This window comes from Anomaloglossus baeobatrachus, chromosome 9 (genome assembly GCF_048569485.1).
Source record: "Anomaloglossus baeobatrachus isolate aAnoBae1 chromosome 9, aAnoBae1.hap1, whole genome shotgun sequence".
Classification (NCBI taxonomy): domain Eukaryota; kingdom Metazoa; phylum Chordata; class Amphibia; order Anura; family Aromobatidae; genus Anomaloglossus; species Anomaloglossus baeobatrachus.
The window spans coordinates 122,277,516-122,304,035 of NC_134361.1; the positions used below are offsets into that span (position 1 = coordinate 122,277,516).

The 26,520-nt window shown below is 44.7% G+C and overlaps 1 protein-coding gene across 1 annotated transcript in view; it reads left to right on the forward strand.

Annotated features, from left to right (window-relative positions):
- Positions 1–26,520, forward strand: part of AR (androgen receptor) — a 1,201,765-nt gene that overhangs the window by 952,550 nt on the left and 222,695 nt on the right. Inside the window, exon 4 of the mRNA XM_075323978.1 lies at positions 14,785–15,072. Coding sequence (XP_075180093.1) covers positions 14,785–15,072 — 288 coding nt within the window. The remainder of the gene's footprint in view (positions 1–14,784; positions 15,073–26,520) is intronic.

Consider the following 26,520-nt stretch of genomic DNA (forward strand, 5'->3'; position numbering starts at 1 on the left):
AGTGGCAGCTATGGGCGACCATTAACTCCTTATTACTCCGATTGCCACTGCACCAGGGCAATTCTGGATGAGCTGGGTAAAGTCCCGGGACTGTCGCATCTAATGGATGCGTCAATTCCGAGCAGCTGTTGGCTGATATTTTTAGGCTGGGGACTCCCCATAACGTGGGGCTGAGAATACCAGTCTTCAGCCGTGTGGATTTACTTTTGCTGGTAACAAAATTCGGGGGGACCGCACGCCGTTTTTTTTTTTTTTTTTTAAATTATTTATTTATTTTACTGCACTACATAGACCCGCCCACCAGCGGCTGTGATTGGTTTCAGTAAAACAGCTGTCACTCAGCGTGGGGGCGCGTCTGAATGCAACCAATCATATGCGCCGGTGGGTGGGGGAAGCAAGGAATACGAGATGAAATAATGAGTGGCCGGTATTTTCAAAACCTGGAGAAGCCGCCAGAGCAGTGTGACAGCCGTGCAACGTTGTGCCGGTGATCAGTCACTGATCGGTGAGTATGAGAGTGGGGGAGAGGGAGAGTCCGACAGAGAGAGAGACCGAAAGACCTCTGCTCTGTTTGTCAAAAAAGCAATTTGGTATGAGAGCTGTTCTGGTGACTACGTAAAAGTCGCGTGCTGATCTGAGCCCGTTATTCCAGGACACCAGAAATGCAGTCACGCACCTTCTACAGGCTATGCCTATACTGTTTCTCCCTTTTCCCATCCATTTCCGCCTTTTCCTCAGTCACCACAGCTCACTGTTAGGTCCAACGTGAAATTATTCGGGTTTCACATAGACTTAAATTGGGCGTCGAATATTCATGAATACGCGAATAGCAGCGACCTATTCGTTGGATATTCATCGAAGCAGATATTTTGGTATTCGATCATCCCTATTTATTAACCATTCAGCTACTTTTCAGGAATTAATTAAAACGTGGCGTGACAGGAAAGAAAAATGTTAGTTATTGTTACCACCTAAAAGTTGGTAACTTCTGAACTGGTAAATATAGCTGACAGGCTCTTATTCCATTATTTGGTCATGAATTGCCATGGCAACCATCAGGAGCCCACAATCATGGTCTCTCAATGCCAATAGTGCTAAAGAGGAGCCACCACACTCTGTTAACCATCTGGATGCCTTAAGGCTCGGTTACACGCAATGACATCGCTAACGAGATGTTGCTGGGGTCACGGATTTCGTGACGCACATCAGGCGTCGTCAGCGACGTCGTTGCATGTGACACCTACGAGCGACCGCTAACGATCCCAAAAACTGCAGAAATCGTTGATTGTTGACACGTCGTTCATTTCACAAATATCGTTGCTCGTTTGGGATGCAGGTTATTCGTCGTTCCTGAGGCAGCATACATCCCATACTTGTGACACCCCGGGAACAACTAACAACAGTGTTCCTGCATCCTCCGGCAACGAGGTGGGAGTGACGTTAATGCGGCTGCCCTCCGCCCCTCCGCTTCTATTGGTGGCCCGCTGTGTGACGTCGCTGTGATGCCGCACGAACCTCCCCCTTAAAATAGAGTTTGTTTGGCGGCCACCGCGACGTCGTTAGGAAGTGTGACGCGTACTAACGATATTGTTCGCCATGGGTAGCAATTTGCCCGTGACGCACGAACAACGGGGCGGGTGCGATCGCTAGCGACATCGCTAGCGACCTCTATGTCGTGTAAAGCGGCCTTTAGTCACTATTGACAGCAGCATCTAAGGAGTTAAACTGTCATAGACAGTGGCAGCACCAGTCATAACTGATGTAGCAGAATGTCCATTATAGCGGACATCTGACAACTGCTTCATTTTTGCCCATCGGGGGATGATATTCACTTATATATATACTCTTCCATGACTACATCACGGAGCTGGTTTATGTTAGAAACTAGGGCTGATCGAATACCCTATTATTTGCTTCGATGGATATCCGACGAATACCTCGCCGCTATTCGAGTATTCGCGAATATTCGACCCCCAATGTAAATCTATTGGAAACCAGAATAATTTTATGTCGGACCTGTCGGTGACCTGCGGTGGCTGAGGGAAAGGCTGAAATGGATGGGAAAAAGCTGAAACAGTATGGGCACAGCCTGTAGAAGGTGCCTGACTGTATTTCTGGTGTCTTTGAATAACATGGTCAGAGCAGCACGCGACGTTTACGTAGTCTCCAGAACAGCTCTCAAACCAAAGTAAAAGAAGGGAGATTGCTAAGAAACAGTTTCTAGTGCCTAATCACTGTAATAAAACGTCAAATCAAGCCCCGACCTCCCCAAAAAAACCACTTTAGCATATGTTCACAACTTTATAGTTTTTTACATTTTTCCTTCTTTTTCTATTAGAAAGTGCTGTAACTTCTACATTATATTGGTGTCTGTCTCACACCTCCTTTTTTGGGACATAGTTGACAGCACTTTAAAAGGTCAGCTACAATGTGCCCGTTGGGATGTTGACCTTGCCATCCTCCTCCTCCACCAGCACTACCGGCTCCAGTGGCCCTCTACTCAAATGTAAGAAGGGCCACTCTCTGTCCTCAAATCTCAGACTTCTTAGGGCTCTCAGGTGGGCCCTGTAACATGCATTGGAGAGGGATGGCAGTCATTTGTAGTTTTCTGCGCCCCCTATATCATTAGTGTGAAAGTTGGAATATGTACTCCATAACACTTTACAGTGCTATTGCCAATGTGGCTATTTGGGTGTTGGCCTTGCCCTCCTCCGCCTCCTCCTCAACCAACAGCATCGACTCCAGTGGCCCTCTATTCAAATTCTATTCAAATGATTCAGAAATGTATGTTTTATGGATAAACGAATGTGACTCGCCCACCCCAGGGCTATGGGACACCCGGTGCCGGGCCGGACTAGTCCGGTGGTAGTCAGTGGTGGCTGGGCCCGGCTCCGTGGCCCTGGTGGGTGTCAGTAGAATATGTGACTTGATGAATAAAGTTTGTGTTCGTGACGCCACCTGTGGTATGCGGCTATTAAGCCGCCGCTGCTGTGTGAGGCCTCCGGGGTGATGATATAGCAGCAATGGTGGTACTGCTCCCCACAGGTGGAGCGGAGCCCCGGGGACACTGTTAGTGCTCGTGAAAGTCTATGGTGTTGTGTGGCTAACACGGTGCAGGGCCGACAGGCAATGAAAGAACCAGGCACAAACAACAGTCTCTTTACCTTTTCCTCTTTTACTTTGGGAACAGTCCAGTCCTGGGAGACCGTTACAGGTGGTGATGGGGATCCGGTCGGCCTGGAAGTACTTGGGGTGATCTTTCTGACCAGCTGAGTATGAGGCCTACTCCTGTGCTTTTCTTTGTTATGATAGGACCCTGCTTCTCTGAATCCAGCAATGGCCCTCTTTGCTGCTGGGACCGATGGTACGTCCCTTTCCCTCTGCAGCAGGCTGCGCAGGCCCTCTCTGGTGCTTCTCTGCTGGAGTCCACACCGGGCCCTGATGCTGCAGCTGTGTGTTCGGGATGTATATGGGCCAGGTGCTTGCAGCTCTCCTGCCCTTCGGATTCGGCTACCAAGGGTATTTTAAGCCCTGGTGGCCACAGACTCCGATGTCCGAGTCTCTTCTGTGCCTCTCTGCTGCTCCTGCTTCCCTGGGCCAAACTACTCTAGCTCTAGGCCCCAGATCCACAGGACAGCTCACTCTGCGTCTGCTCACTAGCACCTCTCTCTACAGACTGACTACTACTTCCTCCCTCTGGTCAGACTTGAGGAAGGCTCCCTGGAATTCCAGGTTCAGAGCTCCCCCTGCTGGCCGGAGGGAGAACTGCGTTGGATGTTAAACTTGCTGGCCAATGGACCTCCCAATTACCTCCAGGCTCAGCATTAACCCTTTTGGAAGGGCAATGCTGTTGTGGCGACCAGGTCCTGGGGCGCCACAAATGCCACACTGGGACATTGAAGCTGATGTCGTTGATGATGATTGCATCTGACCATAAGCAGGTTGGGAGGAGGAGGCATCATCGCCTGCTGCCTAGACCGCAGTTTGTGAAGCATACAGCACCGTTGATGTAGCAGTTGTTTCACTCTGGAACTCAGGCTTTATTCCACTAGCTAACACCGAGGATTTCAAAAAATTCAGTTTCCCCAGGGGGAAATGTTTCAAAGACCAGGTAACATAGCATCAGAAGTTACTCCCAACAGCTTATTTAAAAAAAATTGGTAGGATAAGCAACAGGGCATAACATGCCAAGAAGTTTAATAAACTCATTTTCTAACACCGCCAAAAGGTTGTGGAAAGCCTCTGTTCCCACAAGCCGAAACGGCAACATCTCAAGGGCTATCAATCGTGCAGTTATAGTTTCTGCCCTTGGGTGCGTAACGGGGTATTTTCGCTTCTTTTCAAAGGTCTGTGGTATGGACAACTGAACAGAACGCTTCGACACCGAAGCTGATGTCGTTGATGATTGAGTTTGGCCAACATCAGGTTGGGAGAAGGAGGCATCAGCGCCACCTTCTTGCACACCAGATTGGGAAGCAGGCAGCCCAGGGGAAGTGGCAGAGTTTTGAGTCTGGAAATCGTGTTTTTCACCTAGAGCTGTCAACCACCTAGTGGTAAGCTTGGCTAACATATGGTTTCTCATGCTGGAGATGCCCAAGCTGGATTTTTTTTGCCTCTGCTAAGCTTGGTCTGACAGATTTGACAAATGGCAACCGTTTGGTCCGAAGGACTCTTGGGAAAAAAACTCCCACACAATCGCACGACGGACCCTTGGACTCTGAGGTGGTACACGGATCCTTGGACTCTGAGATGGCTGAGGTGGTGGTGTCATGTGCACAGTTGATTGACCTCTGGCAGTGGTCGAAACCCTATGTCTTACAGCCTTTTTGCAGACCATGGGCATATGCTCCTCTGCACTGCTGCTCTCGCAATCCATGCCACCCGTCCATGTTGGATCAGTCACCTCATCATCAACCAGGTTGTTTTTAAATTCTTGAAGGTCAATATCTTCAGGAATGAATGTTTCAGGCTGACTGAGGGCAACTGTGTCTCATCATCCTCCAACACTTCCACCTGATTGTCCAGCATGTCACGGCAAACAACATGGCTTTCTTCTGGCCTTGGGTGCTCAAAGATCTGTGCATCACTGCACACCACGGCCTCACCTGCATTAGTGGTGTTGTGCGGTGAGAGGCAAGAAAGGTCAAAGGGTCCCGTAAACAGCTCCTCAGAGTAACCTGCTTTGGTGTCATATGTTTCCTTAGAATACTGATGTTGTGAGGAAGGAGGACCAGGCTGAGGATTCGATGGGCCACCCTGTGGGCTACTCAAGTCTGTCTGTGTCGACCCTTGGGATTTGCTACTCGACAAGTAACTGGAGTAATTTTCTGCTAGCCAACTCGTTACCTGTTTGCACTGTTCAGGGTGCAAGAGTGCTTTCCCACGTGGACAAGAAAATTGGGATAGGAAGGCAGAGGTAGATAATGCAGCAACCTTTTTCTTCGGCTCGATCACACTGCTTGGGCGACCACCACTGTCACTACCACCTCGTCCACGGCCCTTACCACCTCTTTTTCACATTTTTTTTTGTTTGATTATTGAAGGTGAATACTTTAACATGATTTTTTCTACAGGCAATGGGACAACACTTATGCTGGGTTGTTAAACTTCTGTTAATAATTTCTCATGATAGCTGTTTCTGTAAGTCTAAAAACCAAAAGGTACCTTTATTGGACAAACTACAACTTGGAGGAGTCGACAAAGAAGTTGTGAATGTCTTTCAGCCCCAAAAGAAAACAGGGTTTGACAACACTTTTATTTTAGTTTTGTTTTTTGGCACTCAGACTGTGTTTTAGTAAGAGCAAGCCACTAGGTAGGTTCTGTAAAATATGAAGCCCCCAAAATTACACTAGGCGGCTGATAGGAAGGTACTGCCCTTGAGGCACAAGTAGTGCCTGTGACACTAGTATTAATAAAAATTGGGTAACACTAAAGGGGGCTTTACACGCTGCGATATCATTAGTGAATTATCGTCAGGGTCACGGTGTTTGTGACACACATCCGGCTTCATTAAGGAGATCGCAGTGTGTGATACCTACGAGCGACCTTAAACGATCGCAAAAGAGGTCAAAATCGTTTGCCGCGGAGAGGTCGTCCTGAAACCAAAGATCGTTGTCTGCTTATTAGCGATGTTGTTCCTCGTTCCTGCGGCACCACACATCGCTGTGTGTGACACCGCAGGAGCGACGAACATCTCCTTACCTGCATCCCGCCGGCAATGCGGAAGGAAGGAAGTGGGCGGGATGTTACATCCTGCTCATCTCCGCCCCTCCGCTTCTAATGGACGCCTGTCGTGTGACGCCGCATGAACTGCCCCCTTAGAAAGGATGTGGTTCACTGGCCAGAGTGACTTCGCAGGGAGAGATAAGTCCGTGTGACGGGGACTAACGAGGTTGTGCGCCACGGGCAGCGATTTGCCCGTTTCGCACAACTGACAGGGGTGGGTACGATCGCTTTAGATCTCGCTAGCGAGATTGCAGCATGTAAAGTACCCTTTAGGCCCCCTTCACACGTCCGTGAAACACGTGCGTGTTTGGTCCGTTTCCGTATATACCGGAGACACGGCCAAATGTGCACCAATGTTAATCTATGATGTGCTAGATCCAGCGGTGGCCGCGAGTTACCTGACTGACAGCAGCTGATCGCGCTACTCACCTCATTAGCTGCGTGGAGGTGACCGGAGCGGCGGTGTATTCTGCTGCTCCTGTCACCTCCATGCAGCAGCGCTGGATGCGACGCTGGAGGTCCGTGGAGTACGCCGGACATGGAGGGTTTGTCGGGGTTAATAAATTGGTAATGAGGGAATTTGTGTGTGTTTTTTATTTCTAATAAAGGATTTTTTCTGGTGTGTGTGTTTTTTTACTGTCACTTACAGATTAATCATGGAAGGTGTCTCATAGACGCCTGACATGATTAATCTAGGACTTATTGGCAGCTATGGGCTGCCAATAACTCCTTATTACCCCGATTTGCCAACGCAACAGGGTAAATCGGGAAGAGCCGGGTACAGCCCCAGAACTGTCGCATATAATGTATGCGGCAATTCTGGGCGGCTGCTGACTGATATTGTTAGGGTGGGGGGCTCCCCATAACGTGGAGCTCCCCATCCAGAGAATACCAGCCTTCAGCCGTATGGCTGTATCTGGCTGGCATTAAAATTGGGGGGGACCGCACGCCGTTTTTTTTTAATTATTTATTTATTTATTTTACTGCACAGTATAGACACGCCCACCGGCTGCTGTGATTGGGTGCAGTGTGACACCTGTGACTCAGTGTGGGGGCGTGTCTCACTGCAACCAATCATAGGCGCCGGTGGGCGGGGAAAGCAGGGAATAGGAGATTGTTTAATGAGCGGCCGGCTTTTTCAAAATAGTAAAAGCCGCCGCAGCAGTGTGAATGCCGTGCAGCGCGGCGCCGGGGATCGAGGAACAGTGAGTATGAGAGAGGGGGGGACACTTCAGTCACTCGGGGGATTAGCGGTCACCAGTGAATCCTTCACAGGTGACCGCTAATCAGTACTCGACACAGACAGAGCCGCGGTATGAGGATGAAGTCTGGTGAAGTTCACCCGAGTTCATTCTCATCGCGCAACTCTGTCTGCTGTCAGCCGACATTTATAAACGACATTGTGCATCACACACACGGACATTCCACACGGACATTCCACACGGACATTCCACGTACACATACACGTTAATTCCACACGCACACACGGACGTTCTGCACACAAACACGGCTAGCATACGGAATTCACACAGGTGCCACACGGACCATAAAAACGGACACAAAAACAGGACACGGACCCGAAAAACGGCCCGTAACACACGTGCGTGTTTTTCACGGACGTGTGAAGGGGGCCTTAGACTGTGTGTTAGGTGCAGCAAGCCACGAACTAGGTTCTGTAAGATATGAAACCCCCCAAAGTATGCTATGTTGTTACTAGGAAGGTACTGGCCTTGTGGCACAAGTAGTGACCCTGACACCAAGTATTAATAAAAATTGGGTAACATTGAGACTGTGTTTTAATAAGAGCAAGCCACTATGTAGGTTCTGTAAGATATGATACCCTCCAAAGTATGCTAGTTCGTTGCTAGGAAGCTACTGGCCTTGAGGCACAAGTAGTGCCACTGACACCAAGTATTAATAAAAATTGGGTAACATTGAGACTATGTTTTAATAAGAGCAAGCCACTATGTAGGTTCTGTAAGATATGATGCCCTCCAAAGTATGCTAGTTTGTTGCTAGGAAGGTACTGGCCTTGAGGCACAAGTAGTGCCACTGACACCAAGTATTAATAAAAATTGGGTAACACTAAGGGGCACTTTGCACACTACGACATCGCAGGTGCGATGTCGGTGGGGTCAAATTGAAAGTGACGCATATCCGGCGTCGCAGGCGATATCGTAGTGTGTAAAGCCTTTTTGATACGATTTACGAGCACAAAATCTTTGTAATCGTATCATCGGTGTAGCGTCTGTCATTTCCATCATTTGGAAATGACCGATGTTACGATGTTGTTCCTCGTTCCAGCGGCAGCACACATCGCTGTGTATGAAGCCGCAGGAGCGAGGAACATCTCCTACCTGCGTCCTGGGGCTCACGCCAGCTATGCGGAAGGAAGGAGGTGGGCGGGATGTTTACGTCCCGCTCATCTCCGCCCCTCCGCTTCTATTGGCTGCCTGCCGTGTGACGTTGCTATGACGCTGCACGACCCACCCCCTTAATAAGGAGGCGGGTCGCCGGCCAGAGGAACGTCGCAGGGCAGGTGAGTGCATGTGAAGCTGGCGTAGCGATAATGTTTGCTACGCCAGTTATCACCATGATATCGCAGCTGCGACGGGGGCGGGGACTATCACGCTTGGCATCGCAAGCATCGGCTTGCGATGTCGTAGTGTGCAAACTGACCCTTAGACTGTGTGTTAGTTGCAGCAAGCCACTATGTAGGTTCTGTAAGATATGAATCCCCCAAAACTATGCAGGGTTGTTGCTAGGAAGGTACTGGCCTTGAGGCACAAGTAGTGACCCTGACACGAAGTATTAATAAAATTGGGAGACTGTGTGTTAGTTGCAGCAAGCCACTATCTAGGTTCTGTAAGATATGAAGCCCCCCCCCAAAGTATGATAGGTTGCTGATAGGAAGGTACTGTAGGTTGCTGATAGGAAGGTACTGGCCTTGAGGCAGAAGTAGTGCCGCTGACACCTAGTATTAATAAAAATTGGGTAACACTCAGACTGTGAATTGAGATGGTGGCTGACAGGCACTACACTACACCTGAACACGTTGTTTTTACTATTTTGGGACCTTTTTTGCAAGTTGTAATACCTATTGCTAGTATAACAGACACAAGGGATGTAGCAGTGCTGAGATTGTTGATTATTAGTAGCAGATGTCAGGACAGCTTTAAATCTGCCCCTGCCTGTAAATAAGTTGTCCCTATATCACACACTCCAGTAACAGACCGTATGCACCACTAATAAAAGAATTTTTTTTTTTTGCAGCTTTAAAACAGGAACGGCTGTCACCTGACTAAACAATTCAATAACACTGTCCCTATACCTTGTTCTATGATTTACACAGCTGCTAGCACACAGTGGACACACAGTCTTCCGCCCTTATAAGGACTATTTTGGATTCTGCAGCAGGAACACTATCTCATAGAACACACTGCACTGTCCCTATACTTGTTTCTATGATTTACACAGTCGCTAGCAGCTAATGCTAAATAGTTTCAGCCCTTAGAAGGACTAGTATTAGTTGGCTGGAAAAATCTTGTACCGCACACAGTACAGTCTAGCTACACCGGCAGCTCCGGAATGAATGCGTGCACACAAAATGGCGGCAGCATTATATAGCCCCTATGGCAATGTGCGGCCAAGCACAGTATCACCAACACAAAGATGGCTGCAGCGTTACTGTGAGGGTAAGCGATGTCAGATGTGTTCATTGGCTGGAAAAAGCCTCCAGGAAGTCCAGAAATGAAAATGAAAGTATTGGAGCGAATACCATATTAGCCATCGGATACTGAATACCTCGACTACCCCATTATCCTCCAGATATTGAATAGTGGCGAATACATTCGCTCATCCCTATTAGAAACCTTTCGCTCTTTCACCTTCCAGTAGGGTTTAGGTCTGGAGACATTCTTGGTTAGTCCAACACCAGCTGGTAACTAGCATCTTATTTGTATCATATATATATATATATATATATATATATATATATATATATATATATACACAGTACAGACCAAAAGTTTGGACACCCCTTCTCATTCAAAGAGTTTTCTTTATTTTCAGGACTCTGAAAATTTTAGATTCACATTGAAGGAGTCACAACTATGAATTAAAACATGTGGAATGAAATACTTAAAGTGTGAAACAACTGAAAATATGTCTTATATTCTAGGTTCTTCAAAGTAGCCACCTTTTGCTTTGATTACTACTTTGCATTCTTGGCATTCTCTTGATGAGCTTCAAGAGGTAGTTACCGGAAATGGTTTTCCAACAGTCTTGAAGTAGTTCCCAGAGATGCTTAGCACTTGTTGGCCCTTTTGCCTTCACTCTGCGGTCCAGCTCACCCCAAACCATCTCGATTGGGTTCAGGTCTGGTGACTGTGGAGACCATGTCATCTGGCGTAGCACCCCATCACTCTCCTTCTTAGTCAAATAGCCCTTACACAGCCTTGAGGTGTGTTTGGGGTCATTGTCCTGTTGAAAAATAAATGATGGTCCAACTAAACGCAAACCGGATGGAATAGCATGCCGCTGCATGATGCTGTGGTAGGCATGCTGGTTCTGTATGCCTTCAATTTTGAATAAATCCCCAACAGTGTCACCAACAAAGCACCCCTACTCCATCATACCTCCTCCTCCATGCTTCACGGTGGGAACCAGCCATGTAGAGTCCATGCGTTCACCTTTTCTACAAAGACACGGTGGTTGGATCCAAAGATCTCAAATTTTGACTCATCAGACCAAAGCACAGATTTCCACTGGTCTAATGTCCATTCCTTGTGTTTTTTAGCCCAAACAAGCCTCTTTTTCTTGTTGCCTGTCCTTAGCAGTTGTTTCCTAGCAGCTATTTTACCCAGTTGTTGTAAAGATGAGAAGGTGTCCAAACATTTGGTCTGTACTGTGTATGTATGTATGTATATATATATATATATATATATATATATATATATATATATATATATATATATATGTATAAAAGGCTTTGTGAGCCACACACTGTGTATTTTGCCCTTGAGAAAGCCACATACTTTGATGGTGATACGCTTGGGAATTTTCCCACCATCCATCTATCACATTCAACATGGGTACCTCTTCATTACTATTATCTCTGATTATCTTACAGGTTTGCATTGGCAATTTATGGCTTACACTATTTCTTTTTATTGCAGAGGTAAACGTTTCTTACTGCTTAAATACTGCCTTTATCACCGCCTTGTTATCAAATACATTGTCACATACCTTATTGTATGGTTCTTTATTTTATATTTCTCATCTCTGACCAATGGTGGTGCGAGCAGTAGTTTAGTCGAATGTATGATTGCTTTAGGCTGAATTAATAATTATCCATTCTCAACAAAACTATTCTATGAGTACTTAGTAGTGACGAGCTAGTGTGCTCGCCACTTCACATTACTTGATGGAGCATCGAGTTTTAACTACATGACTCGAGTACAGAGTATAATGTAAGTCAATAGGAAACTCAAACATTTTCAAACTCAGATGCTTGAGGCATTTTGAGTAACGAGGAGTGGTGAGCACACTCGCTCATCACTAGTACTTAGTGTTGTAACTCATGTATATCACCTTATTAAAATTGAATTTCATTCAGGGGCACTTACAATCACAGAAGAAAAATACTCCTAAAATGTCAAAATTTTATTGATACAAAAATTTTTTGTATCAATAAAATTTTGACATTTTAGGAGTATTTCTCTTCTGTGATTGTAAATTCAAACCCTAGTTGAAATATACATTTTTATTGATATTCATTAAAAATCCCAAATTTACCACATAAACACAAAAATATCAAACTGGATCAGATAAACCTTGTAATTACTCAATATTTTAGAGAAACAAGGAAATAGAGGGGAGGGAGGGGTGCTGGTTGACCCTAGATGGAGAGGATATATCCCTACCTGCCAACGGAGGGTATGACACCATAAATTACCAAGCGCCCCCATTCCACGTCGACGTTCCCTCTCCCTGACCCTGATATAAGAGTTGATAGGGGAGGGACCTCCCCTATCAGGGACCTCCTCTCTCAACTTTTATATCAGGGCCAGGGAGAGGGAAAGTGGACGTAGAACGGGGGCGCCCGGTAACTTATGGTGTCATTCCCTCCGTTGGCCGGTAGGGATATATCCTCTCTGAAGGAAAAAAGATGATCCAGCTCAGCTGTGGTAAGGTCCGGCATCCAATGATAACACTCTAGCAGTGCAGGGATCCAATGAAAGAAAAAAAAACAATCCAGCCTCCGGAATAATATAAAATCTTGCGCAAGCATTTTATACGTAAAAATTATAATTACAAGGGACAAAATAGGGAGCCAATGTGCGGCTACGCGTTTCGAAAGCTGCCTGCGTTCTTTGTGCTTGACAAAGAGCGCAGGCAACATTCGAAACACGTAGTCGCACATGGCCTGCCTATTTTGTCCCTTGTAATTATAATTCTTACGTCCTTTAAAATAAAGCTTGCAAAAGAATTTATATTATTCCAGAAGCTGGACTGTTTTTTTTTTCTTTCATATATCCTCTCCATCTAGGGTCAACCAGCACCTCTCCCTCACCTCTATTTCCTTGTTGCTCTAAAAAATTAAGTAATTACAAAGTTTCTCTGATCCAGTTTGTTATTTTTGTGTTTTTTGTGGTAAATTTTGGATTTTTAATGAATATCAATAAAAATGTACATTTTAACTAGGGTTTGAGGTTATATGTTAGCCCTCCAAGTACTCTACCCTTTACATATATTTTGTTAGATTTTGTGATTGTAAATTCCCCTTTTTGGTTACTCCAATATAATTTTTTTCTGTGAATCATTTCATTCAGGGGCCCCATGTAGACGTGGATATACAGTATATTGTGTAATCAGTACTCTATTATGAGCACTTCTGATAGGCGTATTATAGCCATTTGGCTTTTTAAGTGTTTATAATAGTTTTTTTGGCTCCTATTTACATAATAAAATTCATATTTTTAAGATGCACTTGTGCAAACAACTATTATGGAAACTCCACTTGGAATCACTAGTCATATATTCTACTGATAAGTATATTTTTTCACATTTTTTGCACTAGCTTTGCACTTTATTCATTGTGCAATAATCCCCCATATTTTTTTATTTTTTCATATTTTTTCTACACTTATACCTTTTGTACACTTTTTTCTATAATATATTCTTATCCATTTTGTACAAATAGTGCTATGCCCTGCCACTTGGCATATATTTATATTTTTTTCTTGGGCTTTATATATATATATATATATATATATATATATATATATATATATATATATATATATATATATATATATATATATAAAAAATTCTGTCCTCTATATATACTGTGGAGTAATTCATATTTATGCTTATATGTACCTTTGTCCCTAATTTTTGTCCTCTGTCGTGCTGTTCTTGTGCTTTTGCACTTTTAATATTTTATTCATTAATAAAACCTGAATTCTATTATTACTATTTGTGTATTGGCTGTATTTTTATAGGTTTATATGGTTTTGTCTACAGCCTATCCATTTATTATACCCAGGGGTGTTGGTGCATTGTCACCACCAGACATTGTGTTTTCCCTGTTATGTGACATATCTTTGGTAATCAGTATATTGTGTAATCAGTACTCTATTATGAGCACTTCTGATAGGCGTATTAAGCCATTTGGCTTTTTAAGTGTTTATAATAGTGTTTTTTGGCTCCTATTTATATTTACATAATAAAATTCATATTTTTAAGATGATCCCTTTTGTTTGAGCATATTTCTTTTCTCTATATACTATGTACTGTTGATATGCCTAAGACTGATACCTTTACCGGTGGTGTTTTCTTTCCAATTTGATGTTCATTCATGAAAAGGTGCACACGTGTTCATGACTCAGGATTGTCTGATGAGTGGTGTGTGCTCCACTAGAACTCTGACTCCAGTCAGGTTCTGGACTGGGATTTCTGGTGCATAGAACACCACAGCACGTCATGAATTAGATCCTGCCCACACTGTTCCTCAGTCCTTCCCAATTCCACCTATTTTGCTGAAGCTGGGAGAAACTGGTGGGAAAATTCCAAAAGTTTAAAAATATAGTTCCAACTCTGAGTTGCACCTACATTTTGCGGCTTTTCAAAACTTTTAAGTCAGAATTGTGGTGTGAAAGTGGTGATGAATTGGGTACTGTCTATAAGGAATGCTCTGAAGATGTAGACAACTACATTAGTGTGTGGGAATAGGAGCAATGGCTGTGGCGCAGGGTTTTCCTTTTGACCCTCTATTCACCATGTACTACTAACAGCCACATAAGAGAAAAATTAGAACTTATAAATATATAAGTATATATATATATATATATATATATATATATACTGTACTTTTCAACACTGAAATTGTAGCACCAAAAAAAAAAAAGTTGTGCCTATATGAAAATCACAGGATAGATAGACATGTTAATGATATGCAAATAATGGAAAAATCATAAAAAAACCTAGTATTATTCAGTATCGAATATGAGAGCCACTCACAGAAATAATATATATGTATTTTTTTTTTATTTGCAGCACGTAAACTGAAGAAATTAGGGAACCTCAAAGCTCAGGAGGAGTTGGAGGGATCTTCTGGACAGGGTGAAGGCAGAGAGATGACACCCAATATGTCTCTTACGCAGCTTGAAGGGTATAGCTGCCAACCAATCTTCCTCAATGTTCTGGAGGCCATAGAGCCAGTTGTGGTTTGTGCCGGCCATGACAACAATCAGCCAGACAGCTTTGCTGTGCTCCTCAGCAGCCTGAATGAACTAGGAGAGAGGCAATTGGTTCATGTGGTAAAGTGGGCAAAGGCATTACCAGGTGGGTGTTTGTATCTTTAGTGAAATTCTTGTCTGTTGAAACCTACATATAAAGAACTACAAAACTGTTCAGAATCATGCTCCCTAATTGTATTCAATGTGAGAGAATTACTAATGTAAAAGCATCAGAATTCTGGTGCAATTTGGGATAAAAAGCGTACAAGCCTTCCACCGCATTTTTTATGTGCTGTAGACACTTTTTACCTGGCATGAGAACCTGCCTTCTCTTGGAAAGGGGTAACGTCCTCCTGACAGAGATGTAGCTCATAATGTTTCGATTGTACAAGAACATTTTAACGCCAATTTCTGGCACAAAGTAAGACAATTACTATACCAGGTGGTGTAAAGTCAGACTTGGCATTTTAAAGGTGCCCTCAAGTTATCAAACAACATGAGGCACTATGATAACTTTCATGAATTTTAAGACTGTCTAGTCTACATAATTTACAGTGCCTATCAGTAAGATTATTAAGTGCCAAAAACTTAAATAAAATATTTTAACCCCTTTACCCCAGGCAATTTTCCGTTTTTCATTTTCGTTTTCTTCTTCCGAGAGCCATAACTTTTTTTATTTTTCTGTTAATATTGCCATATCGGGACTTATTTTTTTTTTTATGGGATGATTTGTACTTTTGAATGAAACCATTAGTTTTACCATATACAGTTGTGTACTGGAAAATGGGAAAAAAAATTCCAAGTGCGGTGAAATTGCATAATAAGAACAATTGCAAAATTGTTTTGGGGGTCTTGTATTTACACATTCACTATATGGTAAAACTGATGTGTTGGTATGATGCATGAGGTTAGTATGAGTTCATAGATACCAAACATGTATAATTTTACTTTTTCCTAAGTGGTGAAAAAAAATTCAGAACTTCGTGCAAAAAAAGAATAGCACTTTTGTCGCCATTTTCTGAGACCCATAGTGTTCTAATTTTTCGATATCTGGTGATCAGTGATGGGTTATTTTTTGCGCCTTGAGCTGGCATTTTTAATGATATCATTTTTGTGTAGATGCGATGTTTTGATTGCCTGTTATTGCATTTAACAAAAATGTTGCAGCAACCAAAAAAACGTAATTTTGGTGTTTGGAATTTTTTATCACAACGCCGTGCACCAACCAGATTAATTGATTTTATATTCTGATAGATTGGGCATTTCTGAACTTGGTGATATCAAATATGTGTATTTTTTTAATGGGGCAAACTTTTTTTTTTATATTTTTTACTACTTTTTTTTACATTTTATTTATTTTACTAGTCCCCTAGGAGACTTTATCGCTGCAGTGTCCAATTGCCTGTGCATTTCTGCTGATTAGAGCAGATTAGAAATGCTCATCTCCTGTTAGTGACGGCGCTCTGTCGGCTTTCACAGGAAGTGAGTCATAGCAGCATCAGGGGACATTAGCTGACCCAGCCCTAGCACGGCAACACAATGGCACCCCGTGATTGTGTGTGGAACTGCGCAATCCCCGCTCCAGCCATTTAAATTACACTGTTACTGTTTGACAGCGGGGATAAGGGGATAACAGGCGCAAGTGGATCTCCGATCCACCTGCGCGTGTCAGCCATACATGTCTGCTGATCAGATCAGTAGACACACATGTTCAGAGAATACCATGGGCTCTCTGTCGGAGTCTGCAATAACCGGAAGGAGGCGACCAAGGGGGTCGTAAAGGGGTTAAAGTGTAACCATCACTTTAATTTTTATTTCATAAATCAATAAAAATAAGAAACTCTGTAATATACAGTATTTTATCAGACAAATGTAATTCTTTCTCTGTCAGAACAGATAATTTGTTTTTAAAACTCTAAATTGACAGGTAATATCAGTAGGAAGCTAATCTTCATATTCCCAGTGCATTCTGGGAAGAAAGAAGAGTCTACTTAACCTGATCGATTTCTGGGATTAGCTGGGCCTCGCTGCTTTGAGGACATTGCAAAACTAGGGATTGGAGCATGAGGAAGCTAATATGCATATTCCTAGTGCATTCTGGGAAGAATGAAGAGTCTCCTCAAGCTGAACGATTGCTGAGATTAGCCGGGTCTGGCTGGCTAAGATGGTGGTGCAGACAGCAAGGAGTCAGATTTTTGGACCATGGTGTAAATTACCTCTGCGATGGACTCCTTGCTAGAGACGGTTACACATCACAATTTTTTTGTGACAGATTATACCTATTTCTAAAATTGCATTTTATTAGAATATATGTTTAAAATCACAAACTCAACAAAAAACTACAAAACTTTACACCTAATAAGGGTTGACACTAATAAAAATCTCAAAAAGTGACTTATTCATTCAGTTTATCCTATATAGGGGAGAATTGGACTTTAGGGTGAATGTATATAGGCTATCAGGGGTGTCCTTAGTGATTTTAAAGATAACCTCTTATTCTTGTCCCTAAACAGCTTATTCCTGCCTGTCAATGGAGTGCACCCTTATTTTCACGGTGCCCCGATTCCTCGACGGCTATCCCTTCTCTCACCCTATTGCTCCCTATTTGGACACACAATTTTTGCTCTCCATTGACAGGCAGGAATAAGCTGTTTAGGGACAAGAATAAGAGGTTATCTTTAAAATCACTAAGGACACCCCTGATAGCCTATATACATTCACCCTAAAGTCCAATTCTCCCTCATATAGGATAAACTGAATGAATAAGTCATTTTTTGAGATTTTTATTAGTGTCAAAACTTTTTAGGTGTGAAGTTTTGTAGTTTTTAGTTGAGTTTGTGATTTTAAACATATATTCTAATAAAATGAAATTTTAGAAATAGGTATAATCTGTCACAAAAAGTATTTTTGTATACCTATAATAAAAATAGTTTCGTCTGAAAAACCTTACACATCACAAAACCTGGAAAACACACATTTGCCAGCAGACTTGCACACTCATCAGGAGGGCTTTAAACTAGAAGAGAAAGGGATGGGAAGAAAAATGCCTGACAAAAACATGCAGCTAAAGAATGAACTAACCAAGGATACTAGATGTGGTAAAGAGAACAGGAGACTCAAAAGGAATCTAAGAAAAGGGGAGCAAAAGAGCACAATCTACAATGTTTTTACTAGAGCTGATCGAACGACCAAAAATCCGGTACCGGCGGAACACTGCCAGATTTTAAAAAGAGTCCGATCCGCTCCGGAATCCGGTGCCCATATAAGTCAATGGGGACCGAAATTCGGAGGTTAAAAACGCTTGTGGAGGGGATAGGGGGGTAGGAGCGAGTGCGGCATTCTCACCGAGGCGCTGTCATGGCGGCACACTCCTTTCGGGTCATGCTATTCCTTTCCGGAGCCGACAAGTCAATATTAATTATTTTCCCCGCCCACCGGCGCGTGTAATTGGTTGCAGCTAGACGCGCCCCAACTCTGAGTCGCAGCGTGTCAGCTGACTGCAACCAATCACAGGAACCAGGATGGCCGGTGAGCGGGGAAAGCAGTGTGTCTGCTGGTCAGCATGCTGGTAAAAAATATGCAATCGGCAGTAGAGTTGAGCGATGTTCAATGGTTGCCAAATTCATGTTTGAGTGATTTTTGGGGGGTGTTCGAGCTCGAACTTCAGCTTTTTGCTAAAAGCTCGACAGTTCGAGTTAGGTTCGAGAACGGTTCGATCAACAAAAACGTGGCTTTTCACAGTAAGGCTATGTGCACACGTTGCTATCTGCATGCGTCCTGTGTCCCCAGCACAATCCCTCTCTCTTTCCTACTTACCGATCACAGGTGTCTCGCTGCACGGCTGTCAGAAATCTGCGGCGTCTTTTACTCTTTGAATAATGAAGCGGCAGCCATTTTCTAATCAGTTATTCCATGCTTTTCCCGCCCACCGGCGCCCATGATTGGTTGCAGTCAGACACACCCCCACGATGAGTGACAGCTGTCTCACTGCAACCAATCACAGCCGCCAGCAGGTGGGTCTATATCGTGCAGTAAAATAAATAAGTAAATAATAATAAAAAAAAATGCGTTTTCCCCATATTTGATACCAGCCAGGATAAAGCCACATGGCTGGAGGCTGGTATTGTCAGGATGGAGAGCACCACGTTATCAGGAGCCCATCACCCTAACAATATCACCCAGCAGCCGCCCGGAATTGCCGCATCCATTAGATGCGACAGTCCCGGGACTCCACCCAGCTCATCCCGAATTGCCCTGGTGCGGTGGCAATCGGGATAATAAGAGGTTAATCATGACAAGCGTCTCCCTGAGACACCTTCCATGATCAACCTGAAAGTAAAAGTAAATAAACACACACAGCGAAAAATCCTTTATTTGGAATAAAAGACAAAAAAACACCCTCTTTTACCAGTTTATTAATCCCCAAATACACATCCAGGTCCGAAGTAATCCACATGACACTGTCAGCTCTGCTACAGAACATGAGTGCTCTGTATCAGCTCCACGTAGCAATGAAGTGAATCGTGTGGTCAGCAGAGACTTCAGCTCTGCAGACATCAAGATTACCAAATCTGCCTATCTTTATCATTAGAGGCAGTAGCTAAGTGGATAGAGCGCTCGCCTATGAAGCATAACTTCAGGAGTTCTAGTCCCGGTCCCGGTAACGAATTTACTTTAATTACGCACTGAGGGGAGGAGCCGGACATCAGCTGTGAGCCGCGGGACACACCTCTAAAATCGGAGCAGTTCACGGAATGAGGCTGCATTGCTCTCTCTCTCTGTCTCTTTTTCGCTCTCTTTTTCTCTTTCTCTCTCTCCCCCCCTCTCTTTCTCCTCTCTATCTCTCTCTCCTCTCTCTTTTTCTCTTTTTCGCTCTCTTTTTCTCAGTCTCTCTTTTTCTCTTTTTCCCTCTCTCTCGTCTCTCTTTTCTCTCTCCTCTCTCCTCTCCTCTTCTCTCCTCTTCTCTCTCTTCTCTCTCCTCTCTCTCTTCTCTATCCTCTCTCTCTTCTCTCTCTCTTCTTTCTCTCTCACTCTTTCTCAGACATGGCGATGATCAGCTGATGCGGTCACCTGATGGCATCAGCTGACACTATAAGTCGAGCGGTGTGGCCGGCTTTTACCGCCCGGCCGGCTAAACTATCAGCTGATGCTGTCGGACAGGAGTCTGCACTGAAGTGTGTAGTTTGGTTGGCTTTTTTTGCACTAATGCATCAGCTGATTGTATAAAAGCCGTTTATACAATCAGCTGCTGTGTCAGGTGATTCAGGCCCTTGAACCTGACACATCATCTGATCGCTTTGCCTTCCAGCAAACCGATCAGATGATATTGGATCCGGATTGGACGGCGCGGGACCCTTGACCCAGGATTACTGTGGAGGGGGGTTCTTTATTTCAATAAAGATGGAGTCACTAATTGTATTGTGTTTTATTTGTAATAAAAATAATTTTCTGTGTGTTGTGTTTTTTTTATCTGTACTAGAAATTCATGGTGGCCATGTCTAATATTGGCGTGACACCATGAATTTCGGGCTTAGGGCCAGTTGATAATATACAGCTAGCCCTAACCACATTATTACCCAGCGAGCCACCCGTCCCCAGGGCAGCTGGAAGAGTTGGATACAGCGCCAGAAGATGGCGCATCTATGAAAGCGCCATTTTCTGGGGTTGCTGCAGACTGCAATTCTCAGCATGGGTGCCCAGAAAGCTTGGGCACCCTGAGCTGTGGATTCCAATCCCCAGCTGCCTAGTTGAACCTGGCTGGACACAAAAATATCGCGAAGCCCACGTCATTTTTTTTAAAATTATTTCATGAAATTCATGAAATAATTAAAAAAAAAAAATGGCTTCCCTATATTTTTGGTTCCCAGCTGGGTACAAATAGGCAGCTGGGGGTTGGGGGCAGCCCGTAGCTGCCTGTTGTATCTGGCTAGCATACAAAAACATGGCGAAGCCCACATAACTTTTTTGGGGGGCAAAAAACTCCTGCATACAGTCCTGGATGGAGTATGCTGAGTCTTGTAGTTCTGCAGCTGCTGTCTGTATAGAGGAGAGCAGACAGCAGCTGCAGAACGACAAAGCTCAGCATGCTCCTTACACTAGTGTATGCAGGAGAGCAGACAGCAGCTGCAGAACTACAAGGCTCAGCATACTCCATCTAGGACTGTATGCAGGAGTTTTTTGTCCACCAAAAAAATGACATGGGCTTCGCCATATTTTTGTATGCTTGCCAGGTACAGCAGGCAGGTACGGCTGCCCCCAACCCCCAGCTGCCTATTTGTACCCGGCTTGGAACTAAAAAAAAGGAAGCCCTTTTTTTCAATTATATCATGAAATAATTAAAAGAAAAATCGACATGAGCTTCGCCCCATTTTTGTGTTCAGCCGGGTACAACTAGGCAGCTGGGGATTGAAATCCGTAGGACAGGTTAGCTCAAGCTTTCTGGGCCCCTCTGCTACGAATTGCAGTCCGCAGCCGCCCCAGAAAATGGCGCTTTCATAGAAGCGCCATCATCTGGCGCTGTATCCAACTCTTCCAGCTGCCCTGGTGACGGGTGGCATGCTGGGTAATTATGAGTTAATACTAGCTTTGTTTTACTAGCTAGTATTAAGTCAGAGATTCTTAATGTCAGTCAAGTTTGACCTGGCCATTAAGAATCTCCAATAAAGGGTTAAAAAAAAGACACCACACAAAGAAAAAATACTTTAATAGAAATAAATACACAGACACAGAGACTCCATGTTTATTACTCCCTGTCAGCCCTCCACGATCCATGGTCTTCTGTCTTCTTTCTCCTTCAACCCATGCAGCTCTGCTACATCAGACAGCGCTGCATGGGAGGAAGAACGCTGCTGCTTCCCGTGCAGTAATCACTCAGTGTGTGACCAGAGGCTGCCGGCTGTAAGCGGTGACGTCACCGCTGACAAGCGGGTTACCATAGCAATGGTGCTCCGATCACGTGACTCCCGGTGCCGCTGCGGGCTGTAAGCGGTGACGTCACCGCTGACAGGCGGGTTGCTATAGCAACGGTGATGTCCGTTATTGACAGTCTGTGGCAGCCGGTGAATAACGGAACGGGGAAGCCGATCATGTGCCAGAGCATTTCGCCGGTATACGGAGATGCTGGAACGATCACCGCGTACCGGAGAGATGCAGGATCTAGCATGACGTCATAGCCATGTGACCAGTCTGTAGCCAATGAGATAATAGACATGTGACTGGTCACATGCTTTTTTTGACGTCACGGAAGGTCCTATCATCAGTGCTGGTTACTGGGAGGACGCAGCGATTGTCGGAAGGAAAAGCGGCGGGAGACAGAGTGCAGGACGAGTCGCTGGGACCTGTAAGTGTAATGGCAATGTTAATTGACTGTATGTGCACATTTATAATGTGTTTTTATGTGTTTGTGTTTGCCTCCCATTGTTTTCAATGGGATTCGAGAGGTTCGTCGAACGGTTCACCGAACTCGAACGGGGCCTCCGTTCGACGAACCAAACTGAACTCGAGCCTTTAGAGGCTGGCTCATCTCTAATCAGCAGCACAGATACAGCGCGCTGCTGCAGCCCCAGCTGTTGGGCTGTATCTGTGCTGTGTATCCAGTCACACGTGCGAGGCTGCCGGGTGATGCCATGGCAGACTTGCGCGAGTGCCTCGCATGTGTGAGTCCGGTGAAACCGCATGCAGCTTTTTTTTTATTTAAATAAATAATTTTAAAAAACGTGCGGTTCCCCCTAATCGTCATCCCCAGCCAAGATAACGCCGGATGGGAGTTGATATTCCAGCCCGCAGCCGCCCGGTATTACCGCATCTATTAGATGTGACAATCCCGGTGTGATACCGGCTCTTCCCGGTGGCGTGATGCGGTGCCAATCGAGGTAATAGCAGGGGTTAATAGCGGCACACAGCTGCTACTAAACCCAAGGTTGTGATTATACAGGCGTCTATCAGATTCCTGCATCACACAAACCTGTAAGTGAATGTAAATAAACACAGACACAGAGAAAAATCCTTTATTTGAAATAAAATACAAACACCGCCTGCTTCACCTCTTTATTAACCCCCCAACACCCTGCAGCTCCGACGTAATCCACATGACGTCCCACGCTGCTTCAGCTCTGCTACATCTGAATATCACAGAGCGATGCAATAGAGCACGACCGCTCTCTGTGAAATTAGAGAATGAATGAGCTGCGCATTGAGCGGTGACGTCACTCAGGTCATTTGCGGTCACAGCTGGAGGTTCCCACGGTCCTTCATCTGTGATTGCAGGTAACCTGACCTCAGGTGGAGGTCACTGAGTTCACAGACCTCCATCTCCTAGCAGAAAAATCGTAGTTTTTTTGGCCAAGAGATGCAAATTTGGTGCTGAAATTTTTACACCATATTCCTGCATCCAATCTACACCTCCTGGCAAAAAAAGCGCAGTGTTTTGACACATTTTTTTTTGCTGCGGTTTTGGCACGGCTATTTTTCTGCGATTTTTGCCACGGGTTTTTGCTAGGAAGTGCACATTTGGTGCTGGAGTCATCTGCACCAGCTATCAGCACCAAATTTTCACTTGCTGGCAGAATTTTCTTTTTCTTTGGCCCAAAAGATGCAAATTTGGTGCTGACATTTTTACACCATATTCCTGCATCTAATCTACACCTCTTGGCAAAAAAACGCGGTGTTTTGACACATTTTCTTCCACGCGGATTTTGCCGCGGTTATTTTTCTGTGATTTTTGCCGCGTTTTTTTGCTAGGAAGTGCACATTCGGTGCTGGAGTCAATTGCACCAGGTTTCAGCACCAAATTTCCACTTGCTGGCAGAATTTTCTTTTTTTTTTAGGCCAAGGGATGCAAAGTTGGTGCTGAAATTTTTACACCATATTCCTGCATCCAATCTACACCTCCTGGCAAAAAAACGCTGTGTTTTGACACATTTTTTGCTGCGGTTATTTTTCCGCGATGCCAGGAGGTGCACATTTGGTGCTGAAATCGTCTGCACCAGATTTCAGCACCAATTTTCCACCTGCTGGCACAATTTTTTTTTCTTTTTACAGCCTGCCATTCTCTGAACATGAACGTGCATGTACCTAGAAACACATGCACGCTCCTGTCAGAAGAGTGCTGCTGTGCCGGTGATATCAGATTTGTGTGGGTCTGCCAAGCATGACATCACCCGGCACAGCCTGCCGTTCTCTGAGCATGAGCGTGCATGTACCTAGAAACACATGCACGCTCCTGTCAGAAGTGTGCGGCAGTGCTGTGATGTCAGACTCGTGGGAGTCCCTCACAAGTGTGATGCGGTCACATCAGTTTTTTTCCATCAGGCACAATCCAGAAAAAACGGATAAAACAGATCCGGCGCCGGATCAGTTTTATCCCCATTGATTTGTATTAGCCCCGGATTGTGCTGGATGGCATTGCGTTGCATCCGGCTTTTGCCCGATCCGACGTAATTGGCCACTGCGGTGGCCAGATGGAACGTCTCTTGTAATGTTTTTTGTCTCTGACAAAAAAACGCATCACGGTGGATCCAAGCTGTACGGCTTTTTTTTTATAATGGAAGCCTATGGGCGCCGGATTTGTCGTCATCTGTCATATGGTGGAAACCAGCGCTGGTTTCCATTTTTTGTTTCTGGGTATGTTCAGATGTTGTGTAAATAGTCTCTCTCTCCCTGTCGATGTGTGTGTCGGTCGCTCCTTCGGTCTCTCTCTCTGTCGGTCTCTCCCTCCTTTATACTCACTGATCATGGGCACGGCGCTGCACAGCTGTCACACTGTTCTGGCGGCTTCTCTTTTGAAAATGCCGGCCGCTCATTATTCCATCTCGTATTCCCTACTTCCCCCGCCCACCGGCGCCTATGATTGGTTGCAGTCAGACATGCCCCCATGCTGAGTGACCGCTGTCTGGGTTATTTGTGATAGATTTTCTAAGATGGTCCATTTGGTACCATTGCCTAAGTTGCTGTCTTAATCAGTCAGAGCCCCTGTTTTTTCAACAGGTGGTTCATTTACATGGTATTCCTGAGAATATTGTGTCAGACGATAGATGAGCGAGCCTCTAAAGGCTCGAGTTCGGTTCGGTCCGTCGAACGGAGGCCGCGTTTGAGTTCGGCTCGACGAACCGTTCGACGAACCTCTCGAACCCCATTGAAAACAATAGGAGGCAAACACAAACACATAAAAACACATAGAAAACACCTTCAAAGGTGTCCAAAAGATGACAAACAACTCCCAAGACACCACAAACACATGGGAAAGTGACAAGGACATATACTCATGCGAAAACAAAACAGCTGGACGAGTTAAAAGCGCAGGAAAAACAGATATAGGCATGTCATGCCCTTCTAAAATCATGTAAAACACAGCAAGGGGACTCCAAGTAGAGTCTCCCTTTTTTCCAAAAATTGGGCCCCACAGACACCCCTTCGGTGGCATCACTTGTGTCCCAGTTGCAAACTTGACAGGTAGATTTGCATGAAGCACATTCCAAAGTACGCCAGCCTTAACTGTCCCCAGGATGACACCGGGGTAGGTAGCAAAGTCTTTGCTGAACCATGACTTGTTCATCTTGGCTCGTTTTTAAAAACTCAGCAAGGGGACTCCAAGCAGAGTCTCTCTTTTTTCCAAAAATTGGGCCCCACACACACCCCTTCAGTGGCATCACTTGTGCTCCAGTTGCAAACTGGATGTGTTGATTAGCATCAAGCACATTCAAAAATACGCCACCCTTAACTGTCCCCAGGATGACACCGGGGTAGGTAGCAAAGTCTATGCTGAACCATGACTTGTTCATCTTGGCTCATTTTTAAAAACACCGCAAGGAGACTGCAAGCAGAGTCTCCCTTTTTTTACAAAGATTGGACCACACACACCACTTCAGTGGCATCACTTGTGCCCCAGTTGTAAACTTGACAGGTTGATTTGCATGAAGCACATTCCAAAATACGCCAGCCTTTAATCTCCCCAGGATGACACAGGGGTAGTAAAGTCCTTGCGGATCCATGACTTGTTCATCTTGATGAACGTTAGCCTGTCCACATTGTCACTGGACAGACGCGTGCTCTTATCTGTCAGCACACACCCAGTAGCACTGAAGACAGGTTCAGAGACAACGCTGGCTGCGGAACGCGACAAGATCTCCAAGGTATAAGTGGCGAGCTCAGGCCATTTTTCAAGATTTGAAGCCCAAAATGAGCAAGGCTCCAGTTGCAAAGTCATGGCATTGATGTTCATTTGGAGAAAATCCTGTATCATCCTCTCCAGCCGTTGACTATGTGTCAGACTTCCTGTCTCTTGTGGCCTTGCATTGGATGGTCTAATAAATTTATGAAACGATTCCATAAAATTGCTGTTACCAGCACCAGATACAGTGTTGCTGTTACGGTTTGACTGATAATGACGAGACAGTCCCATGTTTGGCAAGTTACAACTGGGAGATTCACTCCGTGCACCACTGGTGTTTGGTGGAAAAGCCGAGCTAAGAATGAGTAACAACTTCTGCTGATACTCCTGCATACGTGCGTCCCTTTCTATGGCTAGAATTATTTCTGCAAATTTGGACTTGTACCG